The sequence below is a fragment of the Mobula birostris genome, chromosome 1 (genome assembly GCF_030028105.1).
Source record: "Mobula birostris isolate sMobBir1 chromosome 1, sMobBir1.hap1, whole genome shotgun sequence".
NCBI classification, from domain to species: Eukaryota; Metazoa; Chordata; class Chondrichthyes; order Myliobatiformes; family Myliobatidae; genus Mobula; species Mobula birostris.
The window spans coordinates 187,787,279-187,806,317 of record NC_092370.1 but is presented as its reverse complement, the minus strand read 5'-3'; the positions used below and the strand labels follow the sequence as shown (position 1 = coordinate 187,806,317).

The window sequence follows — 19,039 nt, the reverse complement described above, 5'->3', positions numbered from 1 at the left end:
AAGAAACAGTTTTCCTCTGAGTTGGAATACTGGGGAGCCCACTCCAGGGACTGGAGCTCAGAAATCCAGCTTGGCCACCTAAATGCATTATGGCAGAAGTGTTACATGTCAGGTATGCTGCTTTTGGAAGGAAATGGTTAACTGTTCACTCCCTCAGTCGGGCACAAGATTCCCAGGCACTAGAACAGCAGGGGTGATATGCTTGGTGCAGTCTCGATCAACATCACATGTAAATAGTCACACTGCTGTTTATGGAAGCTTCCTCTCTTCAATTTATTAATGTTTCCTACAATGCAACAGTGATTATGTTTAAAACAACTTCATTGGTTGCACAGTGCTATGGAATGTTCTGTGTTGTCAAAGGAGCTTTATGAATGCTATTTTTTTTTAAGTCTGGCATATTCTGATACAGGATTGCTCCTTATTTCCATTTATCCACTGGAGAGTGATCTGTTCCATTAATCCTCCACTTCCTTGCTCTCCCCTGCATTTAGAGTACTCCAAAAACATTTCTCTTAAACTTTGCCAATGCCTTGTTTTGATCCATTCCTACTTACTGCTCTTTATCAACACTATTCATTTGTTGACTGTAAATGCAGGTCTGTTATGTTAAAATTCTTGGCAATTATGCAAATCAGCTTTATGCTAATGGTTTATTGCACCTACCATAAGTTTCCTTTTTCTCTTTAAAACATTGCAAAGATAAATTGTGACTTACAATGTGCTTGTATCCTTGCAGAGTACTCTACCTAATTTCAAACAAGATGAATTTTCTGTAGTTCGTCAGCATGAAGAATTTGTCTGGCTTCATGATGCTTTTGTTGAAAATGAAGAATATGCTGGCTATGTTGTAAGTGTTTTGGAAATGGAATAGTTAATTATTACAAAGAAAATTATTTATCTTGCTATCATGTTTTTAACTGGGCCAAATTTAAAGGTTATATAAATCTACTGATACTCCATTTACCGCTACCCTTCAAACGGTGATTCATCATTGTACTTTTGGTCTTGTAGTCTGAATGTTCACAGGTACACTTAGCTGAAAGGTAAATACATTTGCTCAGGCTGCACTGGAACCTGATGTTCCTGCAGCAGTGGTTTGGGATTGATTAGAACACCGAAGCAATGTGCAGTGTTTAGCTGCGGGGGCTGGGGTGAACGGAGCAGCTGATTAGACTGGGATGTGGGGTCCTGGGACGTGCCCTGGTTGCCATGGCAGCAATTGAGCTGGTTGTTAAAAGAAATGTCTGGGCGGGGGAGAGCCATGCGGCTAAACAAAGAGGGGGAAATGGTAGCATCCACTGCATTCTACAGAAAGTAATGATAGAGGATCTGTTAATAAGTGGAGCAGGTGCTGCCTGTTCTCATGGCTCCTACTGGTGCTGCACTCACTGCACTGGTCAGGGTGGATTCTGCATCTTGGTGCTAAGCAGCAATATCAGTTGCCATAGCCCTCACAAGTAGCTATAGGACTTTGCCACATGGTGTGGTATAGAGTGAGCTACTTAGGCAATGAAAGTACGAGCTATCCACTGCTCTGCGAGTGCCAGTGGGTAACTGAACTTTCAGGTTCGTGACAGAGCGACGGAGAGGGCAGAGGTTAGTGCCGGATTCTCGGAACAACAGTGATGTCTGTAATGCATTGTTATTTATATAATTTTTATAATGACTTTTTAGTGTTGAATCCATTAATGCTAATTATTACCAAGTGAGGTACCAGGGTAATCTGTATCTTAAAATAGTAAATGATAAACATTGAAAGAAAATTTTGAATTAACTGATTAACTTTATCCATGAAAATGCCAGTTAGAATGTCTCATCTTCCTCTCCTGTGGAGCAGTAATTTCCCTGAAATAATTGAATTGATTAGGTATGGGAAGGCTTGTAATCTGATGGATTGCAATCAGCATGCATTATTTTTCTAAGTAATAACTGGAACAAATCAAACATGGCAATTAAGCAGATTTGACAATTTAAGCAAAGGAAGAAGAAAAATGAACTAATCTAGAATACAGAGATGCCTCAAAGAATTGAGGGGTGGGTGAGCAAGAGAAGAGGCGGGAAGCTTCTGATGGTCATGATGCATTTTTATAAATGTTAAGTGCTTCCTTTTTGTCATTTCATGTAAACAATTAGGAAATGGGGAAATTACCTGAAGCATTAGTTTGTTCACAAATAAGTTGAATTACTGTGTTTTGTTTTGAAGCAAGTTATCAAAAAGTCAGGAACCAAGCATGAATGAAAGGGTGCCCCCTCCCCCAAACTAGGATGCCATTTTCTTCAGTGACAATCTAATGTTAATTTTAACATACTCCCATTTGCCACTAATTTGCAGTTATAAGGTGTCCAGCATCTGTGAATGATGTGCTGCGTTTAGTTGTGCCGATAAATGCTGTAGACCTGCTTGATTGTGACGTTATGATTGGGTGCAATCCTTTTTTGTCTCTCCCTCCATCTCCTTTCTGTCATTTAAAACCCAAATTAGCTACTCCATTTACATTAATTCCACAGATCCATTTCCCAGCAGGTAGTATGAGATATTAGCTTATAACTCTTTAAACTGCAAAAAAAAACCAAGATGGTTAGTTCCCAAATCAATAACATCTGAATGTAGCCTTTTTGTTTGCAGATCTAATTTGAAGTAGAGTAAAACAAAGCATTTTATTAAGCTTATCAAAAATTTAACTTCTAAGGTCATGAGAAGAAGGAAATTTGTTAAATGTAATTAAATTGCATATAATTAAAGCTTATTTGTCAATTTGTCAATTGGCCACACTGTGACACAACAGTTGATGCTTCTGCCTAGTAGCTGTAGGGACCTGGGTTAGATTCTGATCTTTGCGGACTCTATTATTGATTATGGACTATTATCCACTGTTCAGGGAATGTTGCAGTTCTTAATGCTTTTTCACTAATGGCACTGTGGAAAAAGACTAGTCTTGAAATTGAATGTTGTTGAAAATTTGCAAAACCACATGGGTTTCTCACCAAGAGCTCTCTTTTCCTACACAACCCTGATACATTGACCTCCATCTCCAGGTACCTGGCAAGAGGATTGAAATGAGACATGATGGGAGTGTGAAAGATTAAGTTTATGTGGCTATAGGTTAGTGCAGGAAAGGAAATGGGACTGTTAAAATTGTTCAGGAGAGTGAATAAGGGACCTGATGAGCTAAAGGTCTTGTGTGTCATAATAAATATCGATTTTTGGATCATATTAAAATGTTATATGGAGTACATGGTGAGTTATACTAATAATTAAATTCTGCTTTTGTTGATTTTGTTTGGAAGTACAAGTCTTAAAGTTGTCAAATTGTGTCATTGGTGGTTTCAGTCTGATGCAAAAATTGCCAGGTTTATCAAACACCATCTCTTTTAACAGATTTAACCACACAGTGGTGCAAAATCACAAACCAAATCTTCTAAATCTGTGAGCTTCCCCATACATTTAAAAAAAAATATAAAGTGCCCGCAAAGGTTGCAATCTATCCCTCCATAGATATTACAACCTCATTGCCAGCTTTGGCTTGTCAAAGTAGGCTGAATTTGACATGGAAGTTTTTACAAAACACGCACTCTAGACCCTCTCCCCCATCTGCCCATTATCTGAACCCTGGCTCCAGACATACACCAACTTTTGATATTTAATCTCATGGTAAACATTTACTAGTCACCAGAAGAGAGGTCTCTGGAAGATCTGTGTGAAGCTTCAGATTCAGAAATGCACAGTCAACCCCACCAATATGCAGATCAACAGCTACTAAATCAGTGGATATCAAGCCCTGTTGTGTACAGAGCAACTGGGAATGAGGTAGTTGTTAAAAGTGGAGCATGGCCATAATAACCTGAGAAACAAGAGGTGGCCTTTCAGCCATCTCAACCCTGCTCTGCTAGTCAGTACAGTCGTGGCTGACCCAACCTCAGTGTCAAATATTCATGCTCTCAACGTATCGCTTGACTCACTTGACTAAAAGAGCTGATGGGATTACCTCAGCAGCAAAGGTTGGGACCACATCATTGAAGCAGTTTGAGTAATATTGCAGAAAAATAAAATTTAGATAAGTTTAGATAAAATTGGACAAATATGTAAATAAGTTAATGTAAACTGTACTTTCTGTGAAGGCATTGTAAATTTTGACGTCATTCAGAAAATGATAACCAAGGTCAGCCTTGACCTTGACGTCCCCTTGTTAAAGATAATGAAAGAAACATGAGTAGGCTATCTAGCAGTTCAGGGCTTTTCTGCCATTCATCAAGATCATGCTATTCTTCTGTCTGTGTTCTTTTTGTCTGCAATATCCCCATGCCTCTTGATTCCCTTTATTTCTACTAATCTATTGATCGCTTTAATGAATTCAGTGACCTGAACTTAAAAGTCTGAGCCTTCAAGCCTGTTGAGTGGAGAGTTACCACACTCCGAAGATGTTTATTTTCATTTCAGTATGAAGTGTCTTTCCCCTTATTTCAAGACGAGTTCTTGTCTTGAGGAACATTTTTGCTGCATTCTAACAAGGATTCTGTGTCTTTTCCTCTGAACTCTCGAGTACACACAGTGCACATACTGTCCATGCAAACTCTATTTGAACAGTAAACCTACTCATGAGAAACAAATTGTACTCTCTCTGTGACAAGTTTATCCTTTTTGCATAAGAAAACCAAAGCTGCATACAGACTTCTGGGAATGGCCTCACCAAGGCCTTCTATAATTGCAGTATGAGGTGTCCCCTCCTGCAGTCGATTTCTCTTGCATTAAAGATGACACATCATTTGGCTCTAATTGCTTGCTGCCCCTGCAGGTTAACTTTGTTTTGTATACAAGGACAACTAGGTACCTTTCAACGTTAACTTTTCCTAATATCAACATTTAGGTAATGTACGACTTGTGCACTGAAGTGGAGAACATCACATTTTTGCACAAAATGTTTCATGTTCTCGCTCATTCACTTTGCTTGTTTATATCCCCATGAAACATTACTTCACCCTCCTCACTACTCAGAAGCCCACACTTTGTATCATGAGCAAATATGGAAATATGATATTTATTCTCTCAGCCAAACAGTGGATATGGATAACGAATAGCTGAAGCCCAAGTTCCTATCCTTGTATTACCCTCACAGGACACTGCCTCCCAATCTATGAATCACCTTTTAGTTAGTTCCTGCTTTTTACTTTGTTAATCAATTCTCAGTCCCTGCCCTTGTATTACCCTCAGATCCACAGGCTCTAACCTTGCTGTTCACACTACTTTTAAGGGACCTGATTGAAAGCATTTTGAAAATATAAATATAGTGGTTCACTCTTATCTATTTTACTGGTTACATCTTCAAAGAACAGATTAGTCAAACATGCTTTTTTATTCATAAATCCATATGATTCAGCTGAATCGTATTATTTTCTAGGTGTTATTACTTCATTACAGATTCCATTATTTTCCCTGTTACTAATGATGCTAGCTGGTTGATTGCTGATGCCTGTGCTGCCTTTCTGAAATAGTGGGGTCCATTAGAATCAGAATCAAGTTTATTATTACTGATGTATGTCAAAACATTTGTATTTTTGTGGCAGCAGACACAAATGTTGATATAAGTTGCAACAAATAAATGGTGCAAACAAGGAATAGTGAGGTCGTATTCATGGTCCATTCTGAGATTTGGTGAAGAGGAAGAAACTGTTTCTAAAACATTGAGTGTGTGTCTTCAGGCTCTGTACCTCCTCCCTGAGGGTAGTAATGAGAAGAGTGTATATCTTGCATTAAATAAGAAAACAAACCTTTCAAAAGAGTTGTATGATAAAATTTTATATTGGAAGTGATTTAGTTCAATTCAAAACTAGGATTCTAAAGTTAAAAGCAAACTATGTAAAGGCATGAGATGTGAACTACCTATAGTCAATAGCAAAACTAGAGTTAGAGGTATGAAAGTATATAAATAATTGCTAATTCTACAGTCTGAATACATAATTTACAACAGAAATCCAAAAGGAAGTGGTTTAGCCGTAACTGCTGAGGAAATTTAAAATGCTGTTAAATCAAAGAAGAATGCCATTATTTCCAAAGGGGGAATAAGCATTAGATTTTTTTTTGAACTTGGCAAAGGAAGACTAAAGCATTGATTAGGAAAGGGAAGGTAGAAAAGTAGAATGAAGAATATAGCAAGAAATATAAAAGCAGAAATATAAAAGGCTTTATAGGTAAGTTTTTTTAAAAAAGCGCAAAGTTAGTGTAGATTCCATTGAGATAGGAAAATTACGGAAATAATTTATGTATTTTGAATTGTCGGTGTAGGAAGCCTCAGTTTCTCAGAAATAGTGGCAAGCAACAACTCAAGTGAATAAAGATCTTGAAGAAATAAACAAGTTTAAAAATTAGTTTAAATTAGTTTTAAAAAGAAGTTAACAGCTTTGAAAGTGGATTAGTCCCCATGAACTGATGACTTTCATTCCAAGGGGTTGAAAGTGATACAAATGGAGACAGTGGAAGCAAGATGATTTGATGTGTTTAGAATTTCAAAAGGTTTTTGATAGGGTGCTACAGAGGAGGTTACCAAATAAAATTTGAGCACATGGAAATCAGTTTAATATATGCCATGAATTGATTAAAAATGGACAGAAAACAGGAAAAAGATCATTTTTAAGTTGGTTGGCTAGTGGGATGCTGCTGGGATCAGGGTTGGGTTCCCTGTGGTTGCCGATCTTTATCACCTGTTTGGATGAGGGGAACATACATTATATATCTGGGTCTACCACTGATGCAAAAATGAGTGGCATTGTAAAATGGGAACATTGCAGAGGAGGTTGGGTGGATATTTCAGGCTGTGTTGGTGGAATATAATTGAAATATGAAATTTGTTTTGATTTGTTTTGTCAGCATTTTTTCATAAAATGGTTTTGAGAGTGGCCTCGGTGTTCTAGTACAATCATTGAAAGTTAATGTAAGGGTGTAGGAAGCAGCTATGAAATCAAATGATACTTTTATTACAAGAGTAAAGGATTCTTACAGAAATTTAATAAGATGCTGGAATATTCTGTAACTTTTTGATCCTGCTAACTTGGGAGAGATATACATGTGGTAGAAGTAGTACAATACGAGGGGTGATTGATAAGTTTGTGGCCTGAGGTAGAAAGAGTCAATTTTAGAAAACCTAGCACATTTATTTTTCAATGCAGTCTCTTCCTACATTTACACACTTAGTCCAGCGGTCGTAGAGTATATGGATCCCTTCTTTGTAGAAGTCAGCGTCTTGGACCTCCAGAAAGTGGCCCACAGCAAGGGTGATTGATAAGTTCGTGGCCTAAGGTAGAAGGAGAGGAGTTATACAGCTCTCGTTACATGCACTTGCAGTTCAACTTTTTGATTATGCAGAAAGTTTGAAGTTAATAACTCATCTCCTTCTACCTTAAGCCACAAACTTATGAATCATCCCTTGTAAAGGTCACAATAGATTCTTGTGATGGAGAGAGCAAGTTGACTTGGTCTACATTCTTCAGAGTTTAAAACAAATGAGATGATCTCATTGAAGCATACAAAGTTCTGAAGACACTTGAAATAATAAATACAGAAATGAGATCTTCCCAAGCTCTGGTATCTAGAGCTAGCAGAGTCGGTCTCAAAATGAGGACTGGCTATTCAGGATTGAGATAAAAAGGAATTTCTTCACCATGACAAGAGTGGATTCTTAATCTAAGTAGGCTGTGGAGACTGATAGACATCAATAGATTTTTACACATTAAGGGAAACAAATTATAGATTTACTACAGGGAAGTTTACTGAGGTAAAAATTCATCCTTGTTACTCTTGAATGGTAGACCAGGCACAACAAGACAAATTGCTTAATTCTGTTGCTATTTCCTATAGACTTTTATCTCTTGATGAGTTTGCATTTACTTTATCACTGATTCAAACTGATCCTTTTAGATGTAGTTTCCTCATATTTTATTACTCTTCAGGTTGACTTTGCTCCTGTATGTTGTCTGTTTGAATTGCATGGTTGTTAGAGAAAGAATTTTTCTGAAGATGGATGGTTATTAAATAGGAAAGCTGCATTTAGGATCTTAATAGATGGTAGTTGGATATAAATCTTGCATTTTGCAGAGCAGGGAGCTAAAGTACTTCTACTGATACAAATAGGCTGAGCTTGTGTTTTCAAGGATCTTCCATAATGCAGGGACAAAACAACAATTTTAGAAACTAAATGTGTAAGGAGAATTTGATTAAATACACCCACAGTGGCTATCATGAGTTCTCATTTTACTGTCTGATATTTCAACCAGTTCACAGCTTCCAGTTGTAGCCATATTTCTTCCAGTAAGTCAAAAGTAGAGCAATACTGAACATGAAGCAAATAACTAATAAAAGCTAATAAAAGCTAAATACTGTATCAACAGATCCCACCAGCACCTCCGAAGCCTGACTTTGATGCTTCAAGGGATAAACTGCAGAAACTTGGAGAAGGAGAAGGATCAATGACCAAGGAGGAATTCACAAAGATGAAACAAGAACTTGAAGCGTGAGCATGTTATACATGCAGATTAAACAAGTCAATACTTTGCTATGCAGTTGCTAATTGTGATATTAAATTATTTTCTTTTTACAGCGAGTACCTGGCTATATTCAAGAAAACTGTTGCCATGCATGAAGTATTCTTGTGTCGTGTAGCTGCACATCCAGTTCTACGAAGTGACTTAAACTTTCATGTCTTCTTGGAATATAATCAAGATGTCAGTTAAGTTTACTTTATAAGCTCTTTTATGTATAGTACTCGTTCAAGATTAGTTTAACATTTAACTAATTTATGAAGATTCTGCAGTTAATAAAGGCATGGTATTATGCCTGTATGTTGACAATGGTTATCTTTAGAGGACTAATTCAAATTGACAGTTCTTGGTTTCATAAGGAACCCCCAGCACATTTTGTATTTCAGCACATGCTTAGCCAGATGTGGTGTCCGTGACGAGCTGGTCAAGATGATAGAGAATTTGAAATTGCAACAAGTAAATTCGGGTTACTTGTTGGTATTTGTTAGTGTTTTAAAATTTATTTTTCAACATTTGAAATAGAAACCTTTGAGTCTATTTGAATATTTCTATATGTTCCTCTCAGAGGTAGGTAAATGTTGTTCAGAAGTTTTTTTTAACAATGTTTTCAGGGCATTCTGGGTGTGCAGCCTCAGGCACACAACACACAAAGCCTTGGTTTTTGGAGTTTTTACCTTGCAGGATGTGACAAGTTGCCTTATTTGACTTTCTGTATTTGGAAACGGTAATTCTTGGGTCAGTGGGCCAAGTCCACCACAATCTAGTCTGTTGTGTCGTGCTGAATTACTTACCATTTTTTGTTTTTGTTTCGAATGCAACTTTGTACCTGCTTTAATTTTAAGTGATGGAAACATCAAATTAATTTTGATGTTTATGACATCCTTTAGAAGATTTAAGACTTCCATTTTCTATATTTTCTGCAAGTAATTTTGATCTAAGTTGATGTGAATGAAGATGTGCTTAGAAGTCTCATGATTTCAGAAACTGATTTCCAACATAAGGCTGCTAACCATATACCAGGATTTAGTACACAAAGTTCAGAACTGTTGACATTCATTTTGAAGTGGCTAACTGATAAATTAATTTAGCTTGTCTATGTTGGTATTAAATGTTCAAAATATTTTTTGAGTTGTCCAACAAGATGCTGAAAGATTGGATAAGCAACTTCCTCTCACAAACCATTAATATTTGGGTCAATTTATCTGCAACAGTTAATGATTACTGTAGCTTTGGATGGGTTAGATGCCATCTCCTTGAAGATTAATTGTTGAAATTGATGGAAATTAGGAAGACTGAGACTGTCTGTTTAGTTGCTTTTTAAGGACTTATTTAACTGAAGACATGAAATATGGATAAAAGTGTTTGCTTAGTTCCTTCCCACAGCAGGGGGGAGCTTGGTGTTTGAGGAAATTAAATTGTGACCTTTAGTGAAGTACTTTGTTTTACTGTATTATCTAAAAAGAATTTTAAAAAAGCATGGTTTGATAGCAAGCTTTGCAGGTTTTCCATATTTTGAATCTGTTGAAATCCATCAGAATTGATGCTTACACCAGATATAATGGAGGATCAGCTTGATGCCAATGCCTGTGCTTTCATTTGGAGTTGATGATTAAGATCTAAGGCACAAGTTTTATTCCATTGTAAAGCTTGGTACTTGTTATTTTATATATTCAAATGGAGAAATAATTTTAGAAATTCAATTTTTTAAAAAAAACTAGAATGTTAATTCAGTTACATTTGTGGTAGGGGCTTTACTGTGCTAGATGCAATAACTACTTATTTTTTTTTAAAGTTGAGTATTCGAGGAAAAAATAAAAAAGAGAAACTGGAAGATTTCTTTAAGAATGTGGTAAAGTCAGCTGATGAAGTTCTTGTTGCAGGTGTTAAGGTGTGTTCAAATATTTTCTAATGATTTTAAAGTTTAAAAAAATTAATATCAGACTAAAATAGTAAACATGCATTGTTGGCAACTATGCGACACCATATAGCAAACCATTTGCCTTTTCTGGACATTTGAACCTTGGGCCAAGGAAAAAGCCTTTCAAAGTGAAGTTTTTCTTTGTTTTTTTTTTGGGCTGTTTCAGTGGGAAAAGGAATTTCCTGAATATAATATGGTTCCTAATAACTTTAAATTTAGCTTCTTTTTGATCATGTGATTATGGAAGATTGTCAGAAAAGGGAGCAAGATATTCCTGCCAGATGTTGTTGATAGTAAGGCACAACTAAGGAGGGAACACAACAATGTGATATTAGCAAGTGGTGCAGGGATTTTATTTTTTTTTAGATAATGCAGAAAGTGATTTTTGACTGAGGAGACAGTTGGGAGAAATCAATATTCTTTTGATGTACTAATACTTCCCACTAGCCCTCAATAAAGAAGAGATTTGAGTCTACAGCTCTGAAACTTGGTTAACTTTTGTGGTTAAATATATAATAGGGTGAAAGCTGGAGTACTGAATTTATTACTTGCTGTTTTCCCAAACTGTACAGTTGTCTTATTGGTCCATGTTTTTTCTGCAGTAACATTAGTATTTTGTCAACATCTCAGTAGAAAATCATCAATCCATAATTAGCTAGTTTTCTGTTTGTGGAGAACACACCATCTCTAATACATGCTTATTATTACAGAACTGTGATGTGTGGTTTCAATGATAACACAAAAAAATTGAACATTTAAATACAAAGGTGATAAATGGCTTCTTGGTTTTATCATGGCTGCCAACATGCAGGTTATGTATTTGCAGAGTAGTTAAATGTGGCCTAATTTTAAGAATGCTCTTTTTTTTAAAGTATCAATTGACATGTTAATTTTTAAATTTAATTTCCTGCTTATGTTGCTTACAGTTCTGCTTAAGTTAACAATCTAAGTTGAAAAACATTTTAATATTATTTCTAAAATATTACATAGCCATTTGTATTTAAACATAATATTTTGAAAATATTCATTTGTGATACCTAACACTCTAGTGCAAAGACCATTACATTTTAATCACAAGATTGCTTTAGGTTTGTTATCTCTTCAGTGAAAGTATTACTTCAGACCTTTTGCAGATATTTATCTGTGAGGTAGCTGCTGCTAATAAAGAAGATGCACTACACTAGACTGGCGGGGGGGGGGAAGCAGGAGAGAGAATTTAGCTACATCAAGGTTTGAATGAAAAGTCAAAAGATTGTAAAATGAGAAGCATAGACAAATAAGCATTGTCAGATTTCCAGATTCTCAAATCATTTTTTGTAAAATCAGTGAATTAATCAATATTTTGTTCTTGGTGTCTAGTTATATTAACCTAATGGTTGATGGTTTCTGTAACTTGTGCTAATCGTTGCCCTCTAACTAAAAGGTGCATTTGCTTACTTTGACCTTCTGACGTACGTCAGCTGCTCAATATTTGGAACGTTTTCCCCTTATTACTTAAAAATGATAATTCTGACAAATTCCTTGTGGGCCTTCAGAATACCCTAACTTGTTGAAAACATCCGGGCTCTTCCCTGGAGTTAACTTCTACTTATCATTTCTGTCCCTAATGATGTGTGATGACTCTTTACCCAGGGTGAAAGTTTTAAAATCTTTACACCATCAAGTCACACCCAGTTTTTTACACCTCTTGAAGCCTTATTTCACCTTCCAAACAGTCCATTCCTCTGATTTTAGTCAATTATATATTGTTGCACTCCACCATTGGTCTTCTGTAAGTCTTTCAATATTGCTCTTCCCATTCTTCAAGTTGGATCCAAATTTTTGATTAGTTTCAATTACCCTTCCTATTCCTCCCTGGATTTGTGTACCATTTGATGTTCAGCAGGCTATGATATTGTTAATGATGCTGTCTCAATGCACGTTTTTAATGCTATTCAGAAATGAGAAATAATTAGTCTTTTTTTTAAAAACAGCATTAGCCTGATGATAACTACATTAAGAAAGTGATCATAATTCCATTTTCAAGATAATTATGGTTGTTGGGCTGAGATTCTAAATTGGAGAAAGACAAATTCTGATGGGAGTCAGAAAGGATCTGGCAGGTGTGGTCTGGGATAGAATTTTTTTTTATGGGAGAGGGGATGGTTGACTAGTGTGAGGCCCTCAAAAGTGAAATATTTGTGTGTACAGAGTTTTTATGTTTCTGTTAGAACAAAAGGCAAGGCTAACAGATATAGAGAACTTTGGTTTTCAAGGGAAATTGAGGCCTTGATGAAGATGGAGGAGGTGTATATGCAGGAAGGAACAAATGAGGTACTTGAGTATAAGAAATGTACACGTTAGAAATCAAGAGGGCTAAAAGAAGGCATGAGGTTGCTTTGGTGGACAAGGTGAAGGAAAATCCCAGGGGATTCCACAAGTAAATTCAGAGCAAAAGGATTGCAAGGGACAAAATTGGCCCTTTTGAAGATCAAAAAATTAGGGCCTGACAAGGTATTCCCTTGGACCATGTTGGAGACTAGTGCAGAAATTGCAGGGGCTCTATTAGAGATATTTAATGTCTCTTTAGCAATGGGTGAGGTGCTGAAGGACTGAAGGATAGCAAATGCTATTCCTTTGTTTAAGAAAGGCTGGGGAAAATATAAGCTGAGAATTTATAGGTACTGTGGCATGCAAAATTTTGAGCACCCTGGTCAAAATTTCTGTTACTGTGAATAGCTAAGCGAGTAAAAGATGAACTGATTTCCAAAAGACATAAAGTTAAAGATGACACATTTCTTTAATATTTTAAGCAAGAAAACTTTTTTATTTCCATCTTTTACAGTTTCAAAATAACAAAAAAGGAAAAGGGCCGGAAGCAAAAGTTTAGGCACCATGCATGTCAGTACTTAGTAACACCCCCTTTGGCAAGTATCACAGCTTGTAAATGCTTTTTGTAGCCAGATAAGAGTCTTTCAATTCTTGTTTGGGGGATTGTCTCACATTCTTCCTTGCAAAAGGCTTCTAGTTGGGTGAGATTCTTGGGCCGTCTTGCATGCATTGTTCTTTTGCGGTCTATCCACAGATTCCAGATGATGTTTAGGTCGGGGGACTGTGAGGGCCATGGCAAACCCTTCAGCTTGCACCTCTTGAGGTAGTCCATCATGGATCTTGAGGTGTGCTTAGGATCATTATCTTGTTGTAGAAGCCATCCTCTTTTCATCTTCAGCTTTTTTTTTACAGACGGTGTGATGTTTGCTTCTAGAATTTGCTGGTATTTAATTGAATTCGTTCTTCCCTCTACCAGTAGATGTTCCCCGTGCCACTGGCTGCAGCACAAGCACAAAGCATGATCGATCCACCCCCGTGCTTAACAGTTGGAGAGGTGTTCTTTTCATGAAATTCTGCACCCTTTTTTCTCCAAACATATCTTTGCTCATTGCAGCCAAAAAGTTCTATTCAAAAAGTTCAAAGGAACATCTAAACAAGCCTGATGCATTTTGGAAACAAGTCCTATCCAATAGAACTTTTTGGCTGCAATGAACAAAGGTATGTTTGGAGAAAAAATGGTGCAGAATTTTATGAAAAGAACACCTCTCCAACTGTTAAGCACGGGGGTGGATCGATCATGTTTTGGGCTTGTGTTGCAGCCAGTGGCACAGGGAATATTTGCTGGTAGAGGGAAGAATGAATTTAATTAAATACCAGCAAATTCTGGAAGCAAACATCACACCATCTGTAAAGAAGCTGAAGATGAAAAGAGGATGGCTTCTACAACAAGATAATGATCCTAAGCTCACCTCAAAATGCATTATGGACTACCTCAAGAGGCACAAGCTGAAGGTTTTGCCCCCCGACCTAAACATCATCGAGAATCTGTGGATAGACCTCGAAAGAGCAGTGCATGCAAGACAGCCCAAGAATCTCAGAGAACTAGAAGCCTTTTGCAAGGAAGAATGTGAGAAAACCCCCCAAACAAGAATTGAAAGACTCTTAGCTGGCTACAAAAAGTGTTTGCAAGCTGTGATACTTGCCAAAGGGGGTGTTACTAAGTACTGCCATGCAGGTTGCCCAAACTTTTGCTTTGGGCCCTTTTCCTTTATTGTTATTTTGAAACTGTAAAAGATGGAAATAAAAAAAAAATTCTTAAAATATTAAAGAAATGTCCCATCTTTAACTTTATGCCTTTTGGAAATCAGTTCATCTTTTATTCGCTTAGCTATTCACAGTAACAGAAATTTTGACTGGGGGTGCCCGAAATTTTGCATGCCACTGTACATTATTGGAAGATATTCTATGAGACAAGTTAGAAGTTTTTCAATAGATGGGGTCTGATTATGATAGTCACCATGGCTTTGTATGTGGTAGGTTATGTTAAGCATTCTAGAGACTTTTGAGCTGCTTACCTGGAAAGTTGATGAAGGAAAGGCAGTGGACGTTGTCTATGTGGACTTTAGCGAGGCCTTTGACAGAGTCATCCATGGGAGGCTGGTCAAGAAGATTCCGTCACTTGGCATTCAGGTTAAGGTAGTAAATTCGATTCAACATTGGCTTCATGAGAGAAGCCAGAGTGGTAGTAGATGGTTTCCTTTCTGACAGGTAGTCTGTGACTAGTGCTGTGCCTCAGGGATTGGTGCTGGGTCCATTGTTGTTTGTCATCTATATCAATGATCTGGATGATACTGTGGTAAACTGGATCAGTAAATTGGCAGCTGACACCAAGATTGGAGGTATAGTGGACAGTGAGGAAGGCTATCAAAGCTTGCAGCGGGATCTTGACCAGATGGAAAAATAGACTGAAAATTGACAAATGGAATTTAACGCAAACAAGTGAATTGCATTTTGGGAGGATGAACTAGGGTAAAACTTGCACAGTGAATGGTAGGGCACTGAGCAGTGCATTAGAACAAAGGGATCTGGAATAAACTTCCATAATTATTTGGAGATGGCATCGCAGGAAGATGAGGTCATAAAGAGAGCCTGTGGTACATTGGTTTTCGTGAGTCAGAGTTTTGAGTGAGGAATTGGGATGTTGTGTTGAAATTGTGGAAGACTTTGAAGCCAAATTTTAGAGTATTGTGTGCAGATCTGGTCACCAACCTTCAGGAAAGATAATCAATAGGATTGAAAGAGATGGGGAAAATTTACAAGGATGTTGCTGGGACTTGAGAAGCTGAGTTACAGGGAAAGGTTGAATAGACTCGTACTTTTCTTTTCCCCTGGAACGCAGGCAAAGGAGGGAAGATTTGATAGAGACATACAAAATTCTGAGGAGTTTGGATAAGGATAATGCAAGCAGGCTTTTTTCACTGAGGTTGGATGAGATTAGAACTAGAGGTCGCAGGTTAAGGGTGAAAGGTGAAATATTTATCTGAATATCACCTGAGGTGGGATCATCTTCATTAGAAGGTGGTTCAAATGTGAAATGCGCTGCCAGTGGAAGTGTTCGATGTGGGTTCAATTGCAACATTTAAAAGAGATTTGGATAATTACATGGATGGGAGAGGTGTGGAGCGCTATGGTTCAGGTGTGGGTTGATGGGGCTAGGCAGAATAACAGTTTAGCCCCGACTAGATGTACCAAAGGGACTGTTTTTTGTGCTGTGGTGCTCTATGGCTCTGACTCTAAACTTGTTTGGGTGTAATTTATTTCTTTAAAAAATGCAGAATTTTGCCTTCTATTTGACTGACAACTGTTGTTATGATTTGAGCCTGAGAATTGAAATGTAATTTTGAAAACGTGCAGTTATCTGAATGTTCTTTCAGCAGAGGTTTTTAATTCCATATTGGATTGTTGTTTTAAACTAAATACAAAATATTTTTAGGATGTTGATGACTTCTTCGAGCATGAAAAAACCTTTCTTCTAGAATATAATAACAGAATAAAGGACGCAGCTGTCAAAGCTGACAAATTGACAAAGTCACACAAAAGTAAGTAGCATTTTTATGTGATCCATTGAAATGTGAGGAGATGCTGAAGAAATATACTGAATATTTAAAGTTTAGATTTTTGTTCATTTTCATTTCTTTGAATCCCTTCACTGCAGTTTAGTTATTTCTGTGGGGCAAGTAATTAGTGGAAAGATGTAAGCATGGACTACCACAAAATTCATGCTTGTTTATGCATAATTGGTTAGAGATAACGTAACCTCCAATTTGTAGGGACAGATCACACTGCCCTCTGTTTTTCGGTTCCCAGTGTCTTGTTCTTTCTGCTGCAGCTTTTCTGCAAGGTGAAGTAATCCATGTGCAGCGACTTGGCCAAGGATGGCAGAAGCTAAGGGCTTGCCTGTGGAATGTTTTATGACAACTTACGCTGTCTTATCAATTGTTAATAATTACATTTTTAATACCCCAAATGCCTTGGCTTTTTAGTCGAGTGAATGGGGCTTTACTAGATGTGCCATTTCTAGCTGGTATGCGGAGGAGTCAAATGGGAATCATTTCAGCTCATTAAGTTACAGAATGCATCCAGACTTGGCCTCAAGCACATTCTTTATTTCCAGGCTGTAAAATGCAGATACTGTAGTCTGCATTTAGCAGGTAGCTGGTGATTTACTGGAAAAACTTCTGATTGGCTATTGATTTAACTTGGAATGATAGTCTGCAACCAGTCAATATAAAACTAGCAACATTGTTGAATTAGTCAAAGAGAATATTTATGGTACTGGTTATTAGCCTCACGAATCTGAAATTCAATCCACTATTGGGGATGAGGCAGAGTTTATTGTAATTTTCTATGAAGGGTGTAAAAGATTGGGAAAGGGAATAGATTTGGATTGGTTTCAGGCATATGTGGTTTTGAAATTGTGCACCAAAACAGACTAAATGAGGAGTTTATGAAAACTAAATTTTCTGATCAGTTCATGAGAAATTTATCTTACTGTAGCACTGTACATGATTTTTCTTTCCAGATGTGGCAGATGACAACAGTAGAATTAGTTCAATATTGTACTCTTTAGGAACTCAAGACTCAACAGATCTATGCAAGTAAGATTTTTAAGATACTTTAATTTGTCCAAATACATTTTCACTTGAATTGTGAATTGGCATTTTCTGGATGGAACATTAAATCATCTAATCAGAGCATGTCTTGTTTGAATAGTTGAGACAATAGATAATATTGCTATAATTTTCTTCGGTTTTATTGACAAGAGTGAGGGAAAAATGTTAAGAATTGCAGTAGTTTTGTACATATACCTGGAAGTCCACTTTAATGATAGTAAGATTTCTAATGTCCTCCACGACAAAATATGTTAACTTGAGTAAAGTGCAGCCATTTATATTGATCCATGGTAATCATTCCAGAAAGGGTGAGTAGTTTTGGAGGAAATGGAAGGAATGGGGTTAGAGGATCGTATTAAAATAAACACAACATTTAAAATTGCAGATGTGTAGTGAGCATTTAAAAGGAACTTCTGTAAGACTAGTTGACTATATCCTTAATATCCTTTAGTCCTTTCTGCATTGATTCAGTAATATCTGCCAGACTTGCATGTTGTTCTGTTTGGTACATTTTTGGGGTTTCATGGGTATTGGCGTCAATTTCATGATTTATTGGCTGTTCACCACCTTGATTTGCTGCAGTCCTCCTTGAGTGTGGATTTCTCAAATCCAGTAACAGAGGATATTGATACGTCTATTTCCAAGTCAAAACAATGTATGTTATGAGGAGGAATTTGGAACTAATGGTCTTCCTTTCTGTCTCTTGCCATCATCCTTGGTGGTAGAAGTTGCGAGCTCAGGAGACTTTGGAGTAGTCCTGTTAATCCCTACTTTATTTCGGGTGCAATCTTGGTTGTTTGGGTTGCAGGTGGATTTTGCAGCACCAGAGATCTTGCGCTTGCTGTGATTGGTGGCAAATGCTGAGCAAAGAGCAGGGGTGAATTCATTGAAGACTAGGAGCTGGGCCGTATCCAATAGAGTGGATGTATTGAGGACCTCCTTAACAATAGCACTGACCTTGACATAACTGGCCGTAGTTCTGTCTCACAGCAGTCTATTCAGCCAGCCTTGTTACCATTTCGGAGCAAAAAGAAGTCAAGAAGCCTATGTCCCAAGGCCTCTGGACTATGTAATACCTCCACTTCGAAACTTGAAACTCACCGGTGAAGTTCTTAAATCACCAATCCACAACCTTATCTGGGAAGGGGAGGATATTCTGGTGGACATTAGGGATGCTGTAATCATGACCATCTTAAAGACTGGAAACAACTCTGACATTGGTCAACCACCAGGGACTTGTTGTCTGCCAAAGGGAAAGCTACCACAGGGCTGCTGCTTGACTTGTTTAATTTTTCCCAAAACTATTCTCAATTTTTTTTCTTGCTGTAATGTTGCATCTCATCTTTATTAAATTTTGCATGTAAAAGAAGGTAATCATCAGAATAATAGGAAGCTGTTCATCTTATAACAGATTTTTACCAGACCATTTTATCCAGTCTCCAGCAGCTGAGCTACATTGTCATTTGTGCAGTTCAGAGGCCAAGCTTCAAGCCATTGTTAACAACTTCCTGAAACATTTGAGACACTGGGCTTTGCATTCAGCATCTGAAAGACAGGTCCTCTCTCAATCTTCTGCTATAACACACAGTCCTCTGATAACAATTCA

The 19,039-nt window shown here is 37.3% G+C and overlaps 1 protein-coding gene across 2 annotated transcripts in view; it reads left to right on the top strand.

The window, feature by feature from the left end:
* snx6 (sorting nexin 6) overlaps positions 1 to 19,039 on the top strand; it is an 81,523-nt gene that overhangs the window by 15,309 nt on the left and 47,175 nt on the right. For both annotated transcript variants that reach the window (XR_011887118.1, XM_072267492.1), the window contains exons 4-9: positions 740 to 850; positions 8,383 to 8,504; positions 8,592 to 8,715; positions 10,325 to 10,420; positions 16,254 to 16,359; positions 17,343 to 17,418. Coding sequence is in view for 1 of the 2 variants with exons in the window: in XM_072267492.1 (XP_072123593.1) it covers positions 740 to 850; positions 8,383 to 8,504; positions 8,592 to 8,715; positions 10,325 to 10,420; positions 16,254 to 16,359; positions 17,343 to 17,418 (635 nt within the window). In the remaining variant the exon portion in view is untranslated. The remainder of the gene's footprint in view (positions 1 to 739; positions 851 to 8,382; positions 8,505 to 8,591; positions 8,716 to 10,324; positions 10,421 to 16,253; positions 16,360 to 17,342; positions 17,419 to 19,039) is intronic.